This window comes from Haliotis asinina, chromosome 6 (genome assembly GCF_037392515.1).
Source record: "Haliotis asinina isolate JCU_RB_2024 chromosome 6, JCU_Hal_asi_v2, whole genome shotgun sequence".
NCBI classification, from domain to species: Eukaryota; Metazoa; Mollusca; class Gastropoda; order Lepetellida; family Haliotidae; genus Haliotis; species Haliotis asinina.
This window is the reverse complement of record NC_090285.1, coordinates 58,906,295-58,930,502: the sequence shown is the minus strand read 5'-3', so window position 1 is coordinate 58,930,502 and position 24,208 is coordinate 58,906,295. Positions and strand designations below refer to the sequence as shown.

Here is a 24,208-nt window from a genome sequence, read left to right as displayed (position 1 = left end):
AGAGATGATCACATACTTGCACCAGGTGAAACCCAAGATAAAGACCTAGCTGCACCAAATTCCTCTTGCTACATATTTTGTTAAAACATATTTCCATGAAATATCCATGAAACCATAGCAACACAGACACAGCTGATCCCTATTTACAAGAGCAATGTTTTGGTGTCATAGCTATTCCAAGTTGAGAAGAAAAATGATCTGACACTTTTATTTATGCTTATAATGTTAGGCAATCACATCCTGACTGACGGCTGTATTCAGCCCATACAATAACAGGACAAACAGTAACATTCTGATTTGTTTATTATACAATGAACATGGAAACATTAACAGTAATTACTCAAGGGGATACTGTACTGCCCCAATGATGTTATCAAAATGAAAATATCGTAATTACAAAGTAACTGTCACTGTTTCCTTCAAATCTGGTATTTGTAACAACTGGGGATGAGAATTTTCTTATTTTTGTTGTTAAACATTTGTTTTGACATACGTACCTTCTGTTTTCTATTTTTTTTTTCAAGAAAAAGATATCTCATACTTTTATACCCCCACAACTGAACAAGGATCAACTGAAACTGCTGTTTTCATTGCCAAGGATTGCAATTTACAGTGCAGAGAAATACCTTTTCACATTTCATGACGCAGCTCGAGATCTACTGGCAACTGAACAGCAGGCCAGGACACAACCTGTACATGAACCAGACTCTGGTCACAAATAACCATTTACACAGCATCTCATTCAGAGATCTGAAGACTGCCCTCCATAATGTCAAGCGTATCTTCAGTGATTGCAGACACTGCTGGGACTTGCTGGTCTACTTGTATATACACAACAATAAAATCAAAGAGTCAAAGTCCTTGCATGCTCCATAAAACTGAAACTGACCAGGGTGACACCCACTGGTCACTGATGGACATGGTCAAGTTCTGGTCAGTAAGCCACGATGTCAACATATCAAAGTCAATCACACCTCTCAATGATCCCTCAGTGTTAGTCTCCTCCCTGTCAGAAAACAAAACAGAACTTTCATTTTCACGGAACTTGAACTATCCTCTAGGATAAATCATCTACATTACCTTTCCTGAATACCTTATTCTTAAAAATGTAAGTCTGAATAAGCTCTATTCACAAAGAACAGTGACAATTTCTAAACAATTATGGAGATATCTAACATCCAGTGTTTTCACATTGCATCTTGTGAAAATGGGTAAATGAAATTGATCAGTCTGTTGGCATTCGAACACATTTCATGACATAACTCCTACCTCCTTCCCTTTCCGCAGCTTCACCTCCAGCCTGGAACATTAAGATAGAATATTTCAGTTATTCAACAATTACAGTCTCAGTGCTCTTTAACTACATGATGTTATTGAAGTGCCTTAATTGTGCAATGGGAATTCATGAGCTGACTAGGACTTGACCTGGGTCACAACATTCTTAACATAGTTGCAGGTGACTACATTGCATGACTGTAGTGTAATACTGCTATCTTCTTTAAAGATAAGTTTTATTTGGAAGTGCAGTGCTTGCAGGGATGTCTCAGGACTTATGGGCCATCTGAAACATTTTGACTCCTATTACTGTACTGTGACTGAATACAGCACTTGTGTGTGCTATCCCCATCACATCACACTGCACTGATGCATGTTACACCATTGTTAGCTGATACACTTCTAATGCATGCTACACCTGTGTTTCATCATAGAGTACTGGTATATATTAAATTGGTGTTACCTGATACAGTTCGAATACATGCTACACCTGTGTTCAGAAACGCAAGCACTCGCATGGGTCCTGAACAGATGCGAGTGATTGGTTACATTAAACCATTTGTGACCAACTAGTGTTAATCCTGGACAATAGCTTTTGGTCTTCTTATTGGAGGTTACGGAAAGGGGCGAGTGGTGACAAATGACATTAAACGTGTACAATACAAAATGTTATGGATGTCAACTTCCATGTTGTTTACACAAAGTTTCTTGGCTATTCCTTGCCCCTTCGTCAGGTGGATGCAAACTAATGATGATTTTTTCTCTTTAAACATGGTCGCCATCTTTGTTCACTTGGCAAGGCAGCTGTAAGGATGGTTTGCGGGCACACAGACATTGAGGATCAAGCGCTCACAGACGTTCGCGATTCTGAACAAGCCACTGTATTACCTCATACAGGACTAATGCATGACATACCTGTATTATATCATACAGTACTGAAATAATAATAATAATGTGGATACTTATAGTGCACAATACTCCATCAATGCGCTACATATTATTACATTTACGGAATTGTACTTTCAAAGCTGCTACTAAGCTGGACTGTATTGGTCCATACATCTGCTTGGGTGTACTGAGTGCAATGTGGACAAAGTGCCTTGCCCAGGGACACAACACAGCAGGAAACCCAGGTCACAAATTTTGGTCTCCACCGAGATTCAAACTCAGGCCTTTTGTGTGAGAGGCCAGCATGCTAACCACTACACTACTGTGCTCCTAATATGCCATATCTGTGTTGCATGACTGATACATCTGTTCTAACTCACCTGTGTCTGGCCTTGTTTTTGCTCTTCTTGTGTCTGACAGCATTGGCCTTCAGCACCTTGCCAGAGTGATTGGTCTGAGGAGGGATATGGTTGCCGTTGCTGCTGGCATTACTGGACTGGCTGTTGCCATTGGCAGATGCAGAGGCCAAGGTGGAGTTAGGTGTGTTGGCGCTATTCTGATTGTTCTGGGAGTCAGGGCTGGGTGGTTCTCCTGAAATGCCACATCAATTTCATTGCATGGCACTAGTCCCGTTGGAAAAATATTCAACACACGACTTACTTCACCTGGCCCCCAATTTCTTGAAAAAAAACTTGAGGTTTTAGTCAAATTTCCAAATGTTTGACAGTTTCAACAGCTGAATTTTTAACTCAGCTGCATCAACAACTTAATCAATCATCAAACTCAAATTGCCAATTATGAGTTTAAAATTGATTTCACGTCATTCTGGTAATTGAATTTTCTCAAATTTTATTTAAAGTTAAAGTGAAAACTCAGACTTTCTTTGTTTCAAGAAATCAGGGCATGATGAGTTATTTTTACAGGATAACACAAATGTAGTTTGACAGGTACTAGCTTATATTTAAACTTAGAACAAAGTTAACAAAGACTAAAAAGAAAACTCCAAAGCCTTCATCACAATGCTAACACGTTGATGACTCATGAAACCACTCAAAGAACATGTTTGATATAAATTACACTACCTATTACCAATTTATTTTTATCATTGTGTTCAATATTAACGGAGGGATTTTATGACAATGGTAGACTGTTTGCTTACGTTTCTCCTGCTGGTCAGCCACACCACTCACAGCCTGTAAAATGAAAGCTTGTCACAGTACAATTTATTTACCTTACACCAAAATGCATCTGAAATACAAGAATTTTCCAATCAGCAGCTACTAGTGTTATCTGTATCTCTGTATATGACAGTACAACATTCCCCGGCACACATGCACAGAAACATGATTAACTCTGTAGCTTCTTGACTGTTACCTAGTCACCTAAGTTCCTGCAGTTTGACATTTAGAGTTGTGCTTCTTGCACACAACAGTAACTATGACATTGGGTTTGAATTCCTCTTTGCCCTGATTTTCCTAGAATAGTCAGCACCATAGTGAGTAAGTATGGTTTTACACCACTTTTAGTAATATTCCAGCAATATCATGGCAGGGGACACCAAAAATGGGCTTCAGACTTGGTATCTATGTGGGGAATCGAATGTCTTCAGTATGATGAGCCAATGCTCTAACCACTGGACTACCCCACAGTCCCGTCTGCACCATAAACATACTCACAGGTTTCACTATAGTGCTGAATGTCAAAACCTTAACACTTTGAGCTTTCTTCCAACATTAAGCTGACATGGCATGATTCAAGTGGAATTGTTAAAAGCAGCTTTACACCCAACTGCTGGCTGTCACACACATCCTGACTAAGGCCAAGCCATCATGGAGTTCATCAGTCACATGATAGCAATGGCTAAGTCGACCGCAAATAATTTCAACATAATCTTCAACAATCTGACTCAAGAACTCACTGCAGCAGATGTAACGGATGATTTAGAAAACAACCGATCTGCCTCCTTAAACTTGCGATTCCTCTTGTCTGCTTTGCTGTTAGTGTTACGGCTGAAAGACGAAATATACACAATATCAGTTACTCACAGTTACTTCATTGCAACTCCAATTCAGGAGACCCAGATCACATGTTTACCAAGACACAACAAGGTAGCTGGTATCTTACTTGTGAAGAGACCAATACATTAACAGTTAACAGACTTTACAAAGAGCATAAAACCAAAATGAAATAACAATAACAGCAACAACTATAACAGCACCATATAAGCAAAGCATTAAAAAGGTTGGCGTGAGTGAGCATACTGCTTTTGGCAATATTCCAGCATTATCATGGCAGGGTAGACCAAAAATGGGCTTCACAATGCACCCATGTGGGGAATGAAACTTAGTAGTATAGGGAATGACAGTTCTAAAACACTTTCAAGAAATGTCTCTACAAAGCCTTATTTAATAAATAAGGCTTTGGTTGGGACCTTAGATCTTGCTACTATTACCCCTACTACAAAAAGGTTGGGTGCCTATGAAACAGTTTACCGTGTATTGGTTGGAGGTAAAACTGTGCCGTACGGTACGATCAATAATTCTTCTCTTACAAACCCCCTACCCGGCCCATCCCTCAAGTAGTACAAGTTAGGTTCGTCGGCTTTCATATCCACTTTATCTATGTTGTAAGTTTTGACTGACCATATAGGATCGGTGGCCCGCTTACGGCTATCGCCCTCGTGTTCCCCCGGCTGGTATAGATACCTCACTAGGGCCCTATCTGGTATCTGTTTCTCCTTCCCACGCAATGGAGCGGCCGACTCTGCAACTATTGATTTTAGTTTGATAGCGTCTGCCGGTTTCTTACCGGTGAGACGGGTGACTTCATGGTTGATTGCCGACACCACCTTAGGTAACCTCGTGACCCATTCAGTCGATCGTTTTCCAGGGGTGGCCATCTCCCTAGCATACTGATAGCCGAACAAGCGCTCAGCCAAAGTCCTATTAAATCTCTCAACTATGGCTTGACTGCGATGGGCTCCGGCCGTGCCACGCCTGACCTTTGTATCGTGTTTGGTTAGTAGTTGTGACACGGCACCCATGAACTCCCGTCCGGGGTCAACTTGCAGCTCTGTTGGCTTCGTCAGCGGGCTGCGTTTGTATATGCGTTCGAACCCTCTGGCTACCTGGGCCGAATCTTTCGTGGCCAAGGGTTCGGCTTCCTTGTAACGACTGGCTACGTCCACTATGGTTAAGGCATACTTGTACCTCTTGTCGTGGGGTAGGAACAGTAGGTCTGCCTGGTGAACGCTATTAGGTATGTTAATACCGAACCTCCTTCTAGGCACGTAGCGTGGTGCCGGCAAATAGATCTGCCACAGGGCTTGTTTTTCAAGCCACGCTTTGGCTTCCTCCGGGGGTACTCGCGCTATTTTAGCTAGCTTATCTACTGCGCTAGCTCCTTTCCAGTACCCACGCGGGCTGTAGTAAATAGCCTCAAATTTTTTCATGTCCATACGCGTATGTGTTTATCCCATCAATAGCTATCCAACGTTTCGTGTCCATAGGCGACAGGGACGTCTTGTTTATAGTCAGTCCGTATATCTTATGTCCATCACTTCTAAGTGTGTTCATTTTATGCCTAAAGGTACGGGTCTTGAACAGGGCTTCCTTGAATCTGGCGTGTTTGATGTGTTGTTTCACCACATACTTCTTAACCCCCTTAGCCTTCCGGATCTCACTATTGTCGGCTTTCAGTATGGAGTACATCTTAGGTCTCAAACCTATGTACTCGGCTATGGGCGTGCCAGCACACTCGTCCTTCATCTTACCTAGGACCTTTTTATTTACCGTACTGTGTAGGGCATGGGTCTTAGGGTAGTCGCTGGTGTCGTATAAATCGAGGTGTTTTTTCATGTCCTCGTACACGTCCTCGGTTCGAATCTCCATCAGCAGGGAATCCGTGTCAGTGTACAGCACTTCACACCTGTCACCGTACTGTTTCTTGAGCTCGTTGTAGTAAAAGTCGTACATCAGGTGTTTGGATAAATCGAGGATGCTCATCCCCACGTAAACAGGCCGGTTGAATTTTATGTGGCTTTTCTTCATGTGTAGGGCAACCAGGTTGTCTGTGAATATCTTACTACGGTTGAATGCCGGACTGGCTATCAATCTCCTGAGCTTGTCTTCCTCACTAGACCGAACCAGCTTCACGGTCACGCGTTTCCTCAGGTTCTCCATAGTCTTACCAAACACCGAGTTGTTCATGAGCTTGTAGAGATTTTTCTCAAAATCACTGGTGGCTTTTTTTCGTAGGTCTGTGTTCATTCTGATGTAGGGCTCCATCCATGGGCTCTGGTCGAACATGAGCACCCTGTGTATTTTGGTCAGCCTCATACCCAACGACAGGTACAGCTGTAGGTTTCGATAGTGAACGATGTACTTGGTCTTATTCATTAAGTTAGGCACGAGTTTTTCAACGTCTGTCACACGACCACCTGACAAGTTATGTTGGTACTCAGACATCCAGTCTGGGTTAACCCTCATACGTTCGGGGGCCAGGGGGTAGCTGTTGTGTGATGTGTGTAATTCCTTGGTATACTCTAAGTCAACCTCGAGGATATACCCTTTGTTCGAATTTGGTGCAACCCCCATAACATCAACGTGGGGTACCCATTCGAACCCCCCTGTAGGTAGATACTGGCTCATGGCCCAGCCGTACAGGTTGTTTGCGTCGAGGTAGAGAATGTGATTGGTTGGTTTGTTAGGATCGTAACCTTTCACGTATTGATTATTTGCTTTCGCGTATCGTTTGGATGCCATGGAAATCCCACCTCGCAAGCCTTTCTCAATGAATAGGTGCATGTCGTAATCTGTGAGCAATTCTAAATTAACTCCGGTCTTTTTAAGCAAGGCGTCCCACGACAGACCTGGGCTGGTGTAATACCATGCGGGGTCGAGTTTATACTGCTTGAAACATGTCCGCCTAAACGTCTCAAACACGTCGGCTAACAGCAGTATATCTGTCCTCAAGTACAGGTCGTGATAATCACCCAGGTTCTTACAACCCAGTTTATTCCATACGTTAGTCGCGTGCGAGTAATCATCTCGTGAGACGGACGCCTCATTCAGCTTGCTATAAAAGCAGTCAATAGAGGGTAGTCTGGTCTCGGTGAACTTGGCCCAACTATCCATGTACTCATAGGGGTACACACCCTTCCTCATAAGCAGGGGTCTAGTCTCGGCGTCTGTGTATCGATCGGTGATAGGGAAGGTATTGTTGGCCTTGACCAGACTGTCGAGTGACGACAGGAGGAACTGAAACGAGTCAATGAACCTAAGTCCGTTTAAGCTGAAGGAGATGTATCTCTCCATGTTGTTGGGGATGCACGTTATATTACCATCGATTTTCGCGATGGCCTGCATGATCAAGTGTGAGTCGTACCCTCTCAAGTTGTGAAAGACAACGGGGATGTTTATTGTCTTAGGGTTGATTTTAAGCTTGAGGTTGCACGCGCTGTGAGCGGCGCCTCTATACTTACCAGTTATGTGGCAGTGATCTCTCACCGAATCACCGTTAAGTGGTGAGTCACACACGTGACAGTTAGTGCTACTAGCGTGAGCTAGCCTGTCGACTCGGGTCATACGCATGGGAGCTATTCTATACAATGCATTCCTAATAATTTTTTCTTCCTCCTGCAAACACTTTAGAAACCTTTCAGCCGCGTCAGGCCCCCTATACACTACCGGAGCTTTCGTTTCCCCGTCACAACGGACGACAATGTATCCAAACGAACAGGCTTTATGCTCTTGTGTCTTGTGGGTGAAGCTACCACTGGGAGCCTCGCCGGCGGCACCACTGGGGGATTCCCCCACCACCAAGGCTTCGAAGTCGGCGTATATGATATAAGGCACAGACATTTGGTTCTTGTGGTTACTGAATTTTAAGATATTATCACCTTCCTTAGGCATGTCGACTCGTATGGCCGTCTGCCCCACACCTTGACAATCATCCCGGTGGGATTCTAATAAATCAGCTCGACTGAAACCGTGTAGGCATCGTACACAAAAGTGTTTTTCCCCATCGTGTTTCGACTGGTCGTGCAACAACCGGCTGAGATGTTTTATCCACGTGTAGTGATACTTTTCACCTCGTTGGATCATGAATATATTGATAACTTGGCGATCCTTCACCGGGCTGACCCTGTGTACTATTGTTGTGTTACCTTCGTGCCCAAAGACATTTATAGCCAGATTATTCTGTTTTTCTACTTTAGTGATCTGGGATATGGGGGTGGGTTCATCTATACCATCCCAGTTGAGCCCATCGTCTTGGGGATAATTAGAAGGCCTGTTCGGATTAGTGTCAGCTGGAAATAAGGCTGACCTGATAGCTAACCTCAGGCAATCGTTTCCTCTATTCTTAACGTTTACTATAGCATGTTTGTTCCTATAGTAGGGAGGCAAGGCTAGGTATTACCCCGCCTCTGAACGGCACGTAGTTAGCTATGTCTAGATAGACATTATCGATTTTATCTACAGCCCACCCGGACCCCAAGTGTGTGTAGCGTTCTAGGTATTCTCGTATCTGCTGAAAACTGGTATCGATTGATGTGTCAATGGTCTCTGTATGTGTGGCGACCTCTTGTTGGCCTCGGAAGTAAGGCTGAACATATTCAGTGGTACTCCCAACCTGCTTATCGAGCGACATTTTCACTGTGATCTGAAACTTGATACTTCCTAAGTTATTTAGTTCCTGGTTGACCTTATCAGCTATCAGAGGCTTGATATCTGTAATGTCTATGTTTCTATCAATGTGCATGCGCCAACCTCTCAAATAGTTGCCTACAGCGCGCTCAGTGCGCACGAACTGTAGGTCAATAGCTCTATTCTGTCGTAATAATTCTACAAGCTGTGGTTTTCTCATACGGGAATACCCGCCTAAACCCAAATCGTGTGCCTCGGCTTTCAGTTGTTTTACAGTGAGAGGTTTTGCTACGGGGGCATGTGATAACAATGCGGTTAACCCGGCTCTCCCCAGGTTTGAATAACCCGTGTATCCAAGCTGTTTTGCTTGAGCTTTTAATTGTTTTACTGTAGGAGGGGCTTCTAAACCTAGTAATCTCAACAATGCTGACTTCCGCATTCTAGAATACCCGATCACACCTCTCTGTTTTGCGACCCGCTTGAGCTCGCTTACAGTAGACATCGTGTTTACACCTAAGAGAACCAATGTCTAATTGGTTCACAGTAAGGGGAGGTAACCCTTAAGTGGCTATCTTGAGCAGTCGCCTACGTTCTTTTATGTAGCCTTTTTTATTCTCGTAGATGAGTTGATGTCTGACTACGTTCGCTCCGTGAGCTTTACATAGACAGTAGTGTCCTTTAACCCCGATACCACACACAGAACACGTGTAGTTAGGACTTCCCATATGGAAACAACAGAACCCCTGATTCCTGCATTTCCTACCACAGGCCTCGGTCTTCCCCATAAGTATGTATTCGCATCGGTATGGAGCGGGTCTCATGTTTACTTATATAGGTATTTTAATTTAATTGCTTTGCAACCAACGCAGTAGCTGCTATACCCAACACTATGAAGCCCAGTTCACGATTCATTTGCCCCTTGGATGGTGTGTAGTACTGAGCGAGTGTGGGTTTATTGAGCGGTTCCAATTGTTTACCAGTTAGTAGGTAGTATTCTTTCATTGCTTCATCGACATCGTTGAATGTTTGAACGGTATGGTTTTCACGCTGGAGTTGTTCGTTAATAAAATCGATCCTCTGGAGACGTTTTTTAGCGTACTCAGCCTGTGCTCTTTGTAATTTCTCAGTAGCGAGATCGTGCCGCTTCCTTTCTTCCTGTATTTCAGCCCCATCTCGTAGTTTCGAGAAGAGGAAATTACTCCCGGAAAATGCCAGGGCATTCACTAACGCCCCACCGACCATCATAGCTATCGTGGCCATCCCTATATTTATTTCATTATATTATCAGGTATTATTCCTTGTTTTACTAGGATGTCTTTTGTGGCCATCGCCATACCAAGGTTCATTATGAGCATACCCATATCCTGCAGGTTGAAATCTAGCTTGATAGTTGGTTGTTTAAGCACCATTTTAGTCAACCGAGCGTACCCTACGGCTAGACTGGCGACCACTGTGGCGTGGTATGCGTCGTTGACGAACGTTTTCCCCTCAGACATTATGTATATGATATAAAATATTAAAATTATAACATGATATGCGGGTCGACGGTGGGGGTACCCCCCACACCCCCAACAGTGGGGGTTACCACCTCAGGTACCACCTCACGTCCCTCACGTGTATATAACCACGAGATAGCCAAGGCAGCAGTTACGCCTACAGCCAACAACAGTCGGGGGTTGGTCACTTTATGTTGGTTACACCACCGTTTTTTACCGGCAGCTACTCTCTTAGGATTCTTCTGTCTGGTTACTGTTTGTGAAGGGGCCACTTCCCCCACTGGTTCCCTGGTCTCCTGTGAAGGAGTCACTTCCATCACTGTTGGGGGTACCTCCACTGGGGTTTCCTGTGCAGCATCCATCTATACTATTATTATTATTCTTTCTCTCAAATTGACAATGTTTTGCCGTGATAATCGCCGCCGTCACTGGAGCCAACAACATACCATATTTGTGGTACAGCCCGCAGCTGATAGAGCTCACGGCGTGTTCGATAAAAGGGTCTTTCTCGAGGTCCTCCCACAGGTAAAGTCGGCGCTCTGGTGGAATGGGAAGGAAGTGTGATACAATACCGGTGTATATCTGGGTCATAGCCGATCCTATTGTCTTTGTCATTTCTGCTCCGAGCCGGGACTCGTATCTAGCGTACAGCTTATCGATTTCTTCGGCTGACATTTTGTGAATTTTATCCGGAGTGTAGTCTCCAAAGTAATGTTTGGCTTTGCCGCCAACAGCCAACGCCACCAGTTTCTCTCGCTTGGGGGAATCCCCCACACCCCCAGTGGGGCTGCCGGCGGCGTGGGGGAGACCCCCAACTGTTCGAGCAATTCCTCACACTCCATCTTATAATATAACAAGTAAGATTTAGTTTTAACTATATAATACCCGATGCAGACAAAACACAGTGAAATGAAGGTTAAGTTGCACACGACAAATACTTCAAATATCATAGCTATATGCTTAGCTTTGCTTAGCTTTGCTTAGCTTTGCTTAGCTTTGCTTAGCTTTGCTTAGCATACTATATATGCTACTGGTTGGTCGGTCTTTAGCACGAGCTTAGCGTGTTTAGTTTCAGCGAGCTGTTTCTTCACCCGTTCCCGTTCTAATTTGCTCATCACATCGTTCTCTCTCAAACACTCCTCGAACGAATCCCTGTCCTTGCAGTGAAATAAGGCCACCCATCGCGTCTGCTCCCTGAGGTCTTTCAACACCGAGTTGAACTTCTGCGTTAGCACCCAGACGCTGTGATTTGCATGCCGGCCGGAGAAGGCCAGGTACGATAGCATGTCTCTCTTTTTTGTTATCTCGCGATTAGCGCTGCAGTCGTCCAGTATGAACAGCGTCGGTTCCCCTTTAAATTTCTCGTGAAGAGCTTTCAACCAGTCCTGCAGGCGTGTTCCAGGGTCGATTTTGTGTACGTCCGGGTCCGTCATCACCCAAGGTCGCGCGTACGTTTTATTCATGCTCAGAGTAGGGCACATGATAACGATGTTATCGAACACATCCTTGTAGTAACCCTCCAACATATCCAACACGAAAACGGTCTTCCCACAGCCAGTCTGCCCGCACACTATGGCGCAGTGTGGGTCAGTGGGTAGTTGTGGGTACCCCCAGGGGGTGTGGGGGTCTTGTTTATTGTTGGGGGGTGTGGGGGGGTACCCCCCATCAGTAGATGGCTTGCACGAATCTCCCATTGTCTATATTAAGTTGCGCGTCCATAATAACGTACAGATATAATTTCAACTTACCAGCGGGTTGAGCCTTCTTAGTAATCTGGATGGTTATCCCTTCGCTGCCGTTATCTATACGGCGCCCGCTACCGTGCAGTTTATCATCATCCGTGGATCGCATGTCCAACCATAGGGCGTACTTGGTGGTCAGGTATTCACCGATCTGCACGGAGCCGAGGTCCAGGTCCTTTGTTATATAATGTTGGGCCCCCACTGGTAGCTTTTTTATCTCATCCCACTGCTGGTGTGGTCTCATACCATGACTGAACAGCTGGTTGGGCACGCCCTCGATGGTCACTTCCACCTTTTCAATCTCGGGATTGAAAAACTTCTCGCTGTCCCTCCGGAATGGCTCGTAATCCTCCACGGGGACGACCAGGATACCTTTCATCGATCGCGCCGGCACGTTCAGGTTGATATTCCACACAGTGTCGCTCTTATCTCGCACGACTGATCTATGTCTCAGTACGCGATCGTACAGGATAGCCATCTTCCCAGAGTACTGGCTTCGAACCTGCCTGGCCAGCTCCGGGCTAGTGACCATGTCGAACTCCAGAGAGATGTTGTCTATGGCATAACTGGCCTCATCACCGTTCGGCGTACGCACTACTTTGCTATAGTCGTTAAACGTGAGCTCGTATTCGAGCCTATCACCCAGCGCGGCCTGGTAAAACGGCGCGTGTCCCGTGAGCAACTCGAAGTCGAGCGGCACGCAGAATCGATTCCCGTATGCTCGAGCGATGGCTTTTTCACCGTCCGATAGCTTGTCTAGCTGGTCTTGCGTGAAGGCATACCCTATACGCGACCGGGTTGATTTGCTGATACCCTGGTACACATCATTGACTCGTTCTCCCTCGCTTTTCCAGAGATCCCCGTAGCAGTGAAACACGTCGCTGTCGTCGATGCTCAGCACCTCGTTACCGCTGATCTTGACGGTCGTTTTCTTGATGATAGCTCGACCCACGTTCCGCACTAGCTCGCGTTTGTCGTTGTCGGAGGTCAACGTGATATTGAACGCCAGTCGAACAGTGCCTGGTACAATGAGGTCATTCTCACCAAGGTTTGGAAATCTAACCAGCAGAGTTTGACTCTGGTCTATCTTGCTGGGATTGTTGGTGATGGTCACCGACTGTCGCACGGCTCTGGCTCCTAATGGCTCTCTCAATCTTCTGAAAGGATCTAATTTTCTACCGTACATTGTTATATAAAAGAAATATATTTTTAATACTAATGGATGAAGACATAGATATGACGGAGATGCCGGGCGCTAGTGCCCAGGCATTCGATGATGACCAGGAGACCTCATTCAGTACGGGCCTACAGCCGGCTGTCGACGCAGTTGAGACCTCATTATCGAAGCAAAGGGCCGAACTCATTAAGGGCGCAGTTGACGATTATTACAACAAAGTTGAAAAGAAAGACAACATCAAGGCGCCGGGAAGGTACTATTCCGATTTTACCATCATCGATGGCGCGCTACGTTTGAAGTCTCACCCGGATACTGATCTCATGACAAAAAGCCAGAGAGAACCGCTTGCCTTATCAACACTGAAAAATCGATATGGGATTGACTTTATCCGCGATAAACTAGGCTTCAGAGATTACGGTGGCGCGCGACCTAAGATTCCTCCGGAGTTAGTTCAAAGTCTGGAAGGCATCAGGGACGCCCCATCGGATCAAAACATGACTTATGATATTAAAAAGGTGTTGGCCGACTACGAGAACGAGCCCTTCCCGGGGCTCAAAAGTACCTTTCGGGAACTGCGGGGGTTGGACCTGTTAATGCAAACCATTCGTGGTCATCTCTGGAAAAGCACGGCCAAAATGAGTGAGATAGACGACCACATCGCTTATGAAAGGAAAAAACTCGGTGAAACTGAGGACGAGGCTCGGAAAGCCCCCATCGAGAAACGAATACGTGATTTGGAAGAGGAAAAGAAGGTCTGGCTGGAGACAGCATCCTCCTTCAAAGAAAAGCTTCGATCCCAGGTCAGCCGTATACGCGAAACCATCAATCAAGTCCTCCACCGAGACACCACGTTAGCAGACAGGATTCGGATATTGTTCCGGGAGCAAGGGATCACCATCGCCAGCATTCTGACTGCATTGGGTTTCATCATATCAACCCTGGTGGTGTCACTGGTGGGAGGAACCCCCACACCCCCCACACCTGGCGGCGGCGGAACTCCCACAGGCGGTGGTGTTAAAGACTGGATAAAAAAACTCGGGGAAGGCCTAGCTAAACTGGCTGGTAAAGCCGCCGAAGCCCTTCCCGGCATCCTGGGTAGCATCGTCTCGTGGTTGTTGGGCGCTCTGGCTAAAACTGCCATGTGGCTCAGTCAAAACATGTGGGCAGCCATCGTCGCCGTGGCGGGTCTGGTGTACGTAGCGGCTAAGAAATTTTTAACCAAATAAGTCCCAAAGCTACCCCACCAACCGCCAGGGCCGTTTTATTATCAATATGCTGCTGATAGGGGGGTACCCCCACATGTATATGGGGGTGTGTGGGGGGCACATGAACTTTAGACTCCGGGGGTGGCGCCACTATACCCTTTTCACGTGGTGGGATGTGTGGGATATAGGCGGTGTTAATATCGGGGTTGATACCCAACTTTTGGTCCGCCGTGGCTATGACTATTTTGTTGTTATAACCCACCACTTTTTTTACTCTCAGTTGCATATCACTCGGAGCCATGTACAACCCCACGCCGAACACGTAGTCGACTTTCGACCTGGCGTATTCTAACACGTTTTGGTAGCGTTCGATAGCCCGCGGGAGATCAACTGGAGAATTGATAGCATCCTCAACGTTGACAACGAACTGTTTCTGAGCGTCGTAAGCAGTTCCCTTACCGATGATGTTGGAACGCGTTTGCGACTGCGCGCCCAACAGCGCCCACACGTACGTTCGAATCGAGTCGTTCAACCTGACTACCCCGGCATGAGTAAACCCTTTCGACGTGTCCAGCATGAACATTTTCCACCCGTCTGCGGTTGACTGCTCCACTTTCTGGATTTTGAAAGCAACACCACCTTTAAAGTCCATACGATCATCCCTCCATTCATTACTTGACAAAGCATAGCCCTGCTTAAGTATACCTCGTCTCACTAAATCATCACTAGCATCTTTCACTGGTTGTGGCCCATATTTGGCAGGTTTATGAACAAGATCCTGTATTATATGGAAAAAACTATCCGAACTAAACATTTTTCGTTTCATAAAGTGTGATAGTATATATTGGTTAAATGCTTTTGCCGCGAACCCATCACTGTAAGGAATACCCAACCCGTGGTTCGGCCCCGGCAAACGCCAATCCGTCTTCGGGTTTATTTCGAATTCGTTGCAAATACGTTCGTAGGCCCGTCTATCGTACGGGTTGTTTGTTGCGTCCCACGCTTTGTCCTGTGGGAGGGGGGCGCTGATCTCTTTAAGGATACGTCTGACCTGGTAGTACACGTGGAACTTGAACACAGACTGACTCAGCGGTCCATGCCGAGTGTCGGTCAATGTCACACCACACCCCGTTGTAGCGCACCACACGGCAAAGTTGAATTGATTCTGCCAGAACTGCATAGGGTTGTTGAACCAAGCGTGGACTGCCTTGACGTTAGTCACCGAAAGCTTATACTTATCAGGCATATCTATAAACTTGGCATTGAAATACAACCCAGGAGCAACCACGATCTTCATGGTGGAGAAATCTACGTCCAGTTTAGGGTAAAACACACCAGGGGAATACATTTTAAAACTATTATATAATAAGTATATATGTAATATGTACATAACACTTCCAGGAATAACGAGCGGTGAAGCCGTTCAGCTGACGCACGCGATCGATAACACGTCAGGTCAACTCGAAGTCGCACTCTGCGATATCACCTACCTACCGCAATGGACTAACATCAACATCAGCAACAATAAGCTGTTCGTCAGTGGAACTCGCAGCCAGATAACTGACGGCTACTACAGCGTGTGCTCTCTAAACGACGAGGTCTTCAAACCCCTTGGAGCCGAACTCAAGATGAACGACTCAAACGGTACAGTGGTGTTAATCAACAACGGAAGAAACCCCTTGAGACTCGGCCGACCATTAGCGAGGATACTCGGTATGTCTCCTGACGAGATAAAACCAACAACAACCGTCACAGGCACGAAGTTACCCGATCTAGTACCGTACCGAGAGCTGTACATTCATCTCGGTCAGGTGAGCACAACGTACAACATTCAAGGAGGTCACCCTTCCACTATACTGAGAGCAGTGCCGGTGAAAACTGAGAAATACAACGACGGTAGAACTGAGTCGTTTTCACCACGGCAGTATAAGAGATTAACCCAGGGCAACATACCTGAGCTGACAATATCGGTGTTAGATATAAATCATAATCCTGTAAATATAGGATACCTCAGCTTAACGCTTCATGTAAAATGACCAGCGCACAAGGGCCCGGAGTGAAAAAATGCGTCAATATCGGGCTCTCCGACCTTGGAGACACGCGCGGTTTCGACGCTCCCGGAGTAGATGGTAAATCGTACGCCTTGCAACTGAAAAACAACATTTACAAACGCGTTGAAGTCACCTCCGGTGGAACCCTAAGTGATATAGTAGATACCACAAGAGCAACAGTCAACACTAAGTACGCCCTTGTCAACACCGGTAATAATAATTGGATAATATACCCATCGTTCGGGGGTAAACTGTTCGACTTAGACGATGTTGAGAGCACTACCGTCGCCCGAAACAAGCCATATATGCTCGTCTTCACCGAAGATGACAAGTGGGTGTTGTTACCCGATAACGACTGGTTTCTCAATATTAGACTCGTCTCCCCTTACGTGTTTACGGATAACAAAGACAACCACCTAAACAAAGTCGTGAACAATGGAACCCTGCTCGTGGCTTACGTCCCAACTCAGAGACGTAGCGTAGTCGTCAGCCCAGTCAACACTATAGCAGCCCACATGCTATCGAGTAAACCGGCCATACAAAACGTGAAATTGCAGTTGGTGTCTGAATTCGAAGGTGTGGTCACTATACTAGAGGATCTACCGGCAAACTCAACACTGATCATCAAAGTCTACCTAGGGGAACCATCGGGGAATGATGTCGAGATCGTGAAGGGGATCAAACTCGGGTGGGTGAAACGACACCAGTATCAAGTTTGCAACGTTTACGTGCGGGTGGGTGTCGGCTCCAACACCAGTCTGCAGGGGGTCAACGTGATCGTGGAAAACAAGATATCACTAATCAATATCTTCCTGCCTGACAACATACACTTCATGGGTATGAAGTTCACCCCTGAATTATTATCAGAAAACCAGTTGGAAATTATATCGTAATAGTATAATAATGACCAGTCATCGTCCCAACACTACGCTTAACGACCTAGGAGATACGGAGGGATTCGATCAGCCTGGTGAGGAAGATGAATTATACATCCTGCAATTCAAAGACAACGTGTACAAACGGGTGTCGTTATCAGATTTTAAAGAGCCCAAATGGCTGATCAACTTAACACTCGCCTCACCTTATATCACATTAACCGAATTGGGGCGTATCTCTAAGATTAGGAACAACGGTATCTGGCCCGGGGATTTCATTCCGGAGAGGGGATTAATAAAAACTTACAAAAATGGGTTAGCGTCTTCATTCGAAAATAAATTAACATTTAGTAATCCTGAAATAATATTCCCCCCTTTCACACTCATCATAGAAGTCTTCTTTGAGTATTCAGACAATGGAGACCCCCCAATAGTACACCAAATTTTACCTGGGGTGTATATACACTGGTTTAGCATACACAAAGGCGAATATTGTCGTATTGTTATACAACAGGATACCACGGGTCCTATAAACCACTTAATAAGCCTCCTTGGGGTTTCTATTACAACAGGAAATTCTATTAGCCTCTCACCTATTACCCTGACTAATAGTCTAGAACTTGTAGACTTCAAATTCATTGATAGAGTTTTAACTGAAACCCAATTAAAATATCTTTCAAAATATACATTATAGGATGGGTCTGTACCCAGTCGTAGAGGAAGTAGCGAAGACGCTGGAAACCGTAGATGGGTTCCGCTTGAGGCAGTTATGTGATGTGAAACGTCAACTAGAACAAGACCGTGACACGCGGAAAGCACTATGTAAAAAGTATAATAGAGCTTTCAATATCGTGGACGGGGCTGACACTACCCTTATGGCAACCAGCATGGGACTAGGGGCGGCAGGCGTTGGGTTGTTAGCTACCATCGTGGCTGCACCTATAGTGCTAGGTATTGAAATAACAGCTGGGGTGGCAGGGTTGGCAGGGTTGGCGCTTAAGTTAGTATCACGCAGGCTTAATCGTAAGGCATTGAAACACGACGAGATCAGGGTTCTGGCCGAAGCAAAGCTGAACACAGTGAGTGAGCGAATTTCCACGGCACTCTCTGACAGTAAGATCTCAGAAGAGGAGTTTCGTTCAATCCTCTCTGAACTCAAAAAATATAACGGAATGAAACAAGATATTCGATCCAAGTCTCGTAAGTCTGCTATCAGCGAGGACGAGAAAAAAAAGTACATAGAACAGGGGATACAAAAAGCCCAGCAAGCCTTTATTATGAACACCAAAGAGATCGTAGGCGGTTCACGTTAAACTGTTTCATCGATGTAAACATGACATAGGCACAAACGTTAAGTAGTAGGGGAACACGAGGGCGATAGCCGTAAGCGGGCCACCGATCCTATATGGTCAGTCAAAACTTACAACATAGATAAAGTGGATATGAAAGCCGACGAACCTAACTTGTACTACTTGAGGGGTGGGCCGGGTAGGGGGTTTGTAAGAGAAGAATTATTGATCGTACCGTACGGCACAGTGTTACCTCCAACCAATACACGGTAAACTGTTTCATAGGCACCCAACCTTTTTGTAGTAGGGGTAATAGTAGCAAGATCTAAGGTCCCAACCAAAGCCTTATTTATTAAATAAGGCTTTGTAGAGACATTTCTTGAAAGTGTTTTAGAACTGTCATTCCCTATACTACTAACTTGGGCCTTCAGTGTGATGAGTAAACATTTTAACCACTAAGCTAAGACAGTATTCCTACTTGGTGTTGGAGAGGTATCGGTCCCAGCCGCGGATGATGTTGCCATACAACTGTGTGTCCTCCAGGTAACTTCCTTCAAATGCGTATATCTGACGCTCAAGGTTTGCCAGTGTATCCTGTAACATTCAATATTTAGCTTCATTACAAGATACAACAATCAGAAACAGAAAAAAAAAACATTTATCCAATTTCATAACAAAACATTCCAATCTCAACTATCAACCATTGCCTCACTCACTGAAAAGTATCAGTGCCCTATATAACCTATCCATCGCATGTATTTCTTTGCTCAGATTTAATGATTTATGACACTTGGCAGCTTTGCGTTGGGCTGTGTATAAGCGAAAAGTCTTGTACAAAGTGTTCAATGAATCAGTAAACATGTAAGGTTTTGATGCAGATATACCTAGGACTATCATACAATATGTTTTTCATGAGTACTAAAGACAGTGATGAACAACATGTTGATCTTATTTTCAAATATATAAGTAAAGTGTGGTCTTCAACAATATTCAAGTTCAGTTTCTCTTAAGCTGAAAATTTGGAAAACCTTTCCAACTGCAGTAAATATAACACAAATTTTTATTTAATCCCATAAAGTTCAAAGATAACTGTGATGTGTATTAAAACATGCACCTTCTTCATCATCATGATCACTGCTTAACCTTGCAACATTATGTGTGCTGATCCTGGTTTCAAATCTAATTTATATAACCTCCACCTACTTCTGATCGAAACATGAATCTGAAACCACAGGAAGAGATATAGACGGTTATTTTTCATACAAGTAAAATGACAGGATGGATTGATGAAGAAGGAGAATATTATCATTGTTGAAAAATAATTAGAAAGAGACTGATTCTTGCTTAACATCACATCATTAATCTTGCATCTGTTTTCAAGATAAAGCTATGAAAACATAATGAAATTATGAATTACTTTGACCGAAGTATTGTATACTAGTTCAAAGAATGGTACATGTACAAAATTATTTTTTCCCATATTTCCACATTTTCCACACTGACATCCTGTCATCCTTTGTAATACACTGCCTATCGACACCTTTTCTCAAATCAATTACTCTTCAAATATTCTGTATAAAAGCAAGCAAATCTAATTAATCATTTGTATGTATCATATTTCAGCATATCAAAAGCATGATGTTTTAAATCCACATCTAAACAGCATATTTACCTAGAAAGTTTAAGACTGTGTGAAAAAGGCCCTCCAAAGTTTAAAAAATGCACATATTTTGCTCTTAGACAAGAAACAAATTAGCCATACAAAGTATTTTCCAATAATCAGGTAATTCAGAGTAAATATACAAACTGGAATGAAACACCACAATGAAATGTCTGATTTATGTTATTGAAGTATTCAGCATTAATTTGAATGATGATAAAAATTGAACACATCATTTTCTACACATTAGACTTGGATTAACAACAAGAGTCTTTTTACTAAGAAAAATATTTCATTTCCCATTTGTACTACAAACAATTTTCCCAATAAGTGAGCAATTATGACAACTTGGAAATGAGAAACTGATGCATACTTTTAACATGATGATGCGACTATGCTATAGAGTACTCCTACCATTCTACATTTAATGTTTACATGAACATCTGTCTAAAATTGTAACTTATACTACATTATTCTCAATAATCATAGCTACCTTTTCAAATCTTAGATTTTAATATTATCTGTCAATCAGCATCATAAACAGGAAGACAATCTGCAATGTTATTGTTGTGCCATGTGAAACTTAAACACTTGACAATGTCAGTTAACATATACAAATAACTGAAATAGCTGAAGTGTTTGAGAGGCACTCTAAAAGTTGTCAGTAAAAGGAATGACAAATCTCTATGGATGATCACCTTCTGTACTGTGCAACAGCGAAGTTTTAGTATAGATACCTATACTGTTATGATGCCTGAGAATGGTTATCCTAATATATATAGCACAAACTGACAATAAATAAGTTGACCATCCATAGGGACTTGTCAAATTATTCATCCAATACTGTGTCCAGCAAAAATAACTGGCTAATCATGTTAAGTTAATGTTTCCTTTAAATGGGATACCTGACACTCTATTCATTTGCATGTGAAGGGTGCATAATCAATCTTTGTAATCGACTTGAGTTAAAATATAGCAAATATATCATCTACTCACACACTAAAGTAACACAAGTCAAGTATTAAGAATATGTGTATGTCATTTTAAAATTAAATACAGGAAATACAAATTGGGTCAGATAAACAAAAAAATGAGTGAAGACATTTCATTGGTTACCAAGACCGATGACAATTAAGTTTTCAAAAGATAAAGGAATTGACAAAAATGGATCTTGACGGTGTTGACTGGAAATGTACTGATCTTGTCTAGGGGTGGTGACCGTTCGACGACCACTCCATGGAAGGTCATCTATAGTTCCATGTAGCGTTGTATTGATGCTGGAGACAGTAAATCATGGTCATGTTTACAACAAAATGACAGAAACTCCAGCTTCAAAACGTCTGATCGCCTGGTTTTTTTAAGTCAATTGTGGCATTGTTGAACAAGGAAGGATAGACCTAACTTTTGTGCAGTCGTATACCCACCAATGATGGTGACAATTCATGTATGTTCTATTTCACAAGAAGTGTGTGCATGATTCCATATGTTCATTGGTATGGCGTGTTTTGGTGATTCTGTTGGTGTGGACTTACTCAGGCCTTCCAGAACAATACAAAAATGATTGATAACACCATGAGGCTTCACTACATGCCAAACATTGAAATCAATTTAGAGTTTCAAGTTTGTTTCCTCTTTGGATACAAAACTTGTATTTCTTATGCATGGGCGTCATTAAGTTGGGATTACACTTTCAAAATTACACACTGATTCTATTACTTTTGGGGGGCTGAATCCCATCCTGGAATTGATTCTACAGTCTGACATGTCAAGAGTGATCCCCTCATTGCCAGGTTGAACGCTATCCACAAAATGTCCTAAAATCTGTCACTTAGTGAAATGTGTAATCCCCAATATAACAACTTACATTTGATCATTATCTCAATTTGACCATGTTTGCATGCCTAGTTTCTTATTGAAACTGACAGGATTCTGAAGTTGATAATCATATTGATAATATGACTCAGTGGAACCTCGGGAGGCAAATGGAGGCCATACGTGCGTCAAGAAGTGGGTTCTGATGAAAATATTTAGTAATTTTGATAAGGACTACCAAGAATGTATGATACTTCTCACGTCCCATGATTATTACAGGTTGTTTCAAGTCGCTAATTAGTTGAAAGACATATGGAGACCTAAGTCCATTGGAGGCAGTCCATTGAAAGGCCGCTTTGCGACCAAATTATAGCTTTTAGTCAGGTTGTGAAGATTTGTTTTCTGTCAAAATCTGACAGAAGGATTGTGTTGACGACACATTTCCATCATAAAATACAGATCAATGATGCCTGTATCGTACACGTGAATAGAAACATTGCCCTAGTCCACAACACTTAAGTTCCTCACAGCAATTTCTGCTCGCCGCCGCACTAACTCGACTAATTCCGCACGGGTATCTATTGGGTGAGTATTCTTCATGGCGGCCATTTTTAGACTAGTTTGACAAGAGAGAGCTCCCAACAGGGATAATATGGCTTCCGTGTTGATACCCAATACGATCGACACGCGCTGAACGGAGCTTGATTCCAGAGCGCGCACTCGTCCACATTCGTTTCATTCCGAGGCAGGCTATTCGTCAGCACTCGCCCCATTTCGTAATCTCGGTATTCGGGTTGTCCCGGAATAACACGAAATAGACACAAATGCGTCGGGAATAACCGAACAATGTTGAGTGTTGAGGACGAAGCAACCGATTTACACGCATTTTATATTTAAAGACATCTGGTTTTTCAAGCGAGTTGAACTGAAACTGCGAGTCGAGGATCGTTATTTCGTTTAGATTACAACTGGAAAAAGTGTTGGGACTTTCAGTTGATAAGAAGCCTCGATCGTTTAATCTCGACGGATATTACCGATTATTGTGTGTGAAAGACATTGCTGGATTTTAAGATACCACTATCCCACTTCTCTCCTAAAACAGCAACAAATATAAATAGATAGAAAACGACCCCCAACTCAAAGCTAAATGTACAACAGAAGATAAACTGAAAGTCACAGAGTGACATTTTATTAGTTCGCGACACATCCATAAACCGTAAAAAAAGAAAAAACTATGCCACGCCACAACTTGGAGTCTACACCCAGACACCATATAATAGATTAGATATACCTCGATCGTGTCTCGTCCGTGCTACACATAGTCTTCACTACATATTTAACGCCAAATACACATTCATTTTAGAATCACACTCCAGTTCTTAACTAAATGCACAACTTTGTAATATTAATTTAAGTATGAAGTACTTGTTGTATATCTTAAGTCTGATACAAATTCAACTTAAAGTAAAATAGTCATCCACAGAATTACCACAGTTTATGTAACCCGCCATACTGCCCACGATTTTATGTGGAATGTCCATCTGACTTTAAGCTGGATGATATAGGACATTATACTTTTATAGTTTTGTTTCTTCGAGCGAATAATATTACACCCCGGGAATATATGTGACATTTAATGTTGTTTTAGTTTCTTCATCAATGTAGAATCAATGCCATGTCTCCACGTAAGTTTCGACTTCCAGCAAAATGTGACTGTCAAAATAAATTACCATTTGAGACAGATACGTCTGCATCTTCTGTTTCGTAGAAGGGTGCATAACCACCTTGAGTTCTTTGAGCTGATGTGTCCGGATTAATTCACTCCCCCAAACTTACATACAAGCGTGCTTCTGTCTTAGACTAGAATGACTCCAGAGAGTGACCTTAACCTTGAAGTGATCACTCAAGAGTTAATTACTATTGGATGGAATCACTTCTATCTCAGAATAAAATCAGCCCCTTGTTAGGGTAAAATGACCTCCCCGGACGAAAACTGCAACAATACTCTTAAAAAAGCAGGGAAACCTGAACTTCCAATTTTTTGAAGAACGGTTTTTGAAGGACGTCGATAAATCACTTAGAATATCACTT

General features: G+C 43.5%; 1 protein-coding gene across 1 annotated transcript; it reads right to left on the bottom strand.

The window, feature by feature from the left end:
- Window positions 1-285: 285 nt before the first annotated feature.
- On the bottom strand, window positions 286-22,850 carry LOC137288261 (chromatin modification-related protein MEAF6-like). The gene is made up of 7 exons (XM_067820728.1): window positions 22,646-22,850; window positions 19,124-19,239; window positions 4,082-4,172; window positions 3,323-3,356; window positions 2,544-2,754; window positions 1,270-1,300; window positions 286-1,006 (listed from the first exon to the last, which is right to left on the bottom strand). The coding sequence occupies exons 1-7, from the start codon at window positions 22,724-22,726 to the stop codon at window positions 995-997; spliced, it is 576 nt and encodes a 191-aa protein (XP_067676829.1). The 5' UTR covers window positions 22,727-22,850; the 3' UTR covers window positions 286-994.
- Between the last annotated feature and the right edge of the window lie 1,358 nt (window positions 22,851-24,208).

Coding starts and splice junctions, on each gene's coding strand:
- LOC137288261 (XM_067820728.1), bottom strand. CDS start 22,726: ATGGCCGCCATGAAGAATACTCACCCAATAGATACCCGTGCGGAATTA. Junction 4,173..19,123: donor CGATACCTCTCCAACACCAA/GTAGGAATACTG, acceptor TTCGTCTTTCAG/CCGTAACACTAACAGCAAAG. Junction 3,357..4,081: donor CATCCGTTACATCTGCTGCA/GTGAGTTCTTGA, acceptor TTCATTTTACAG/GCTGTGAGTGGTGTGGCTGA.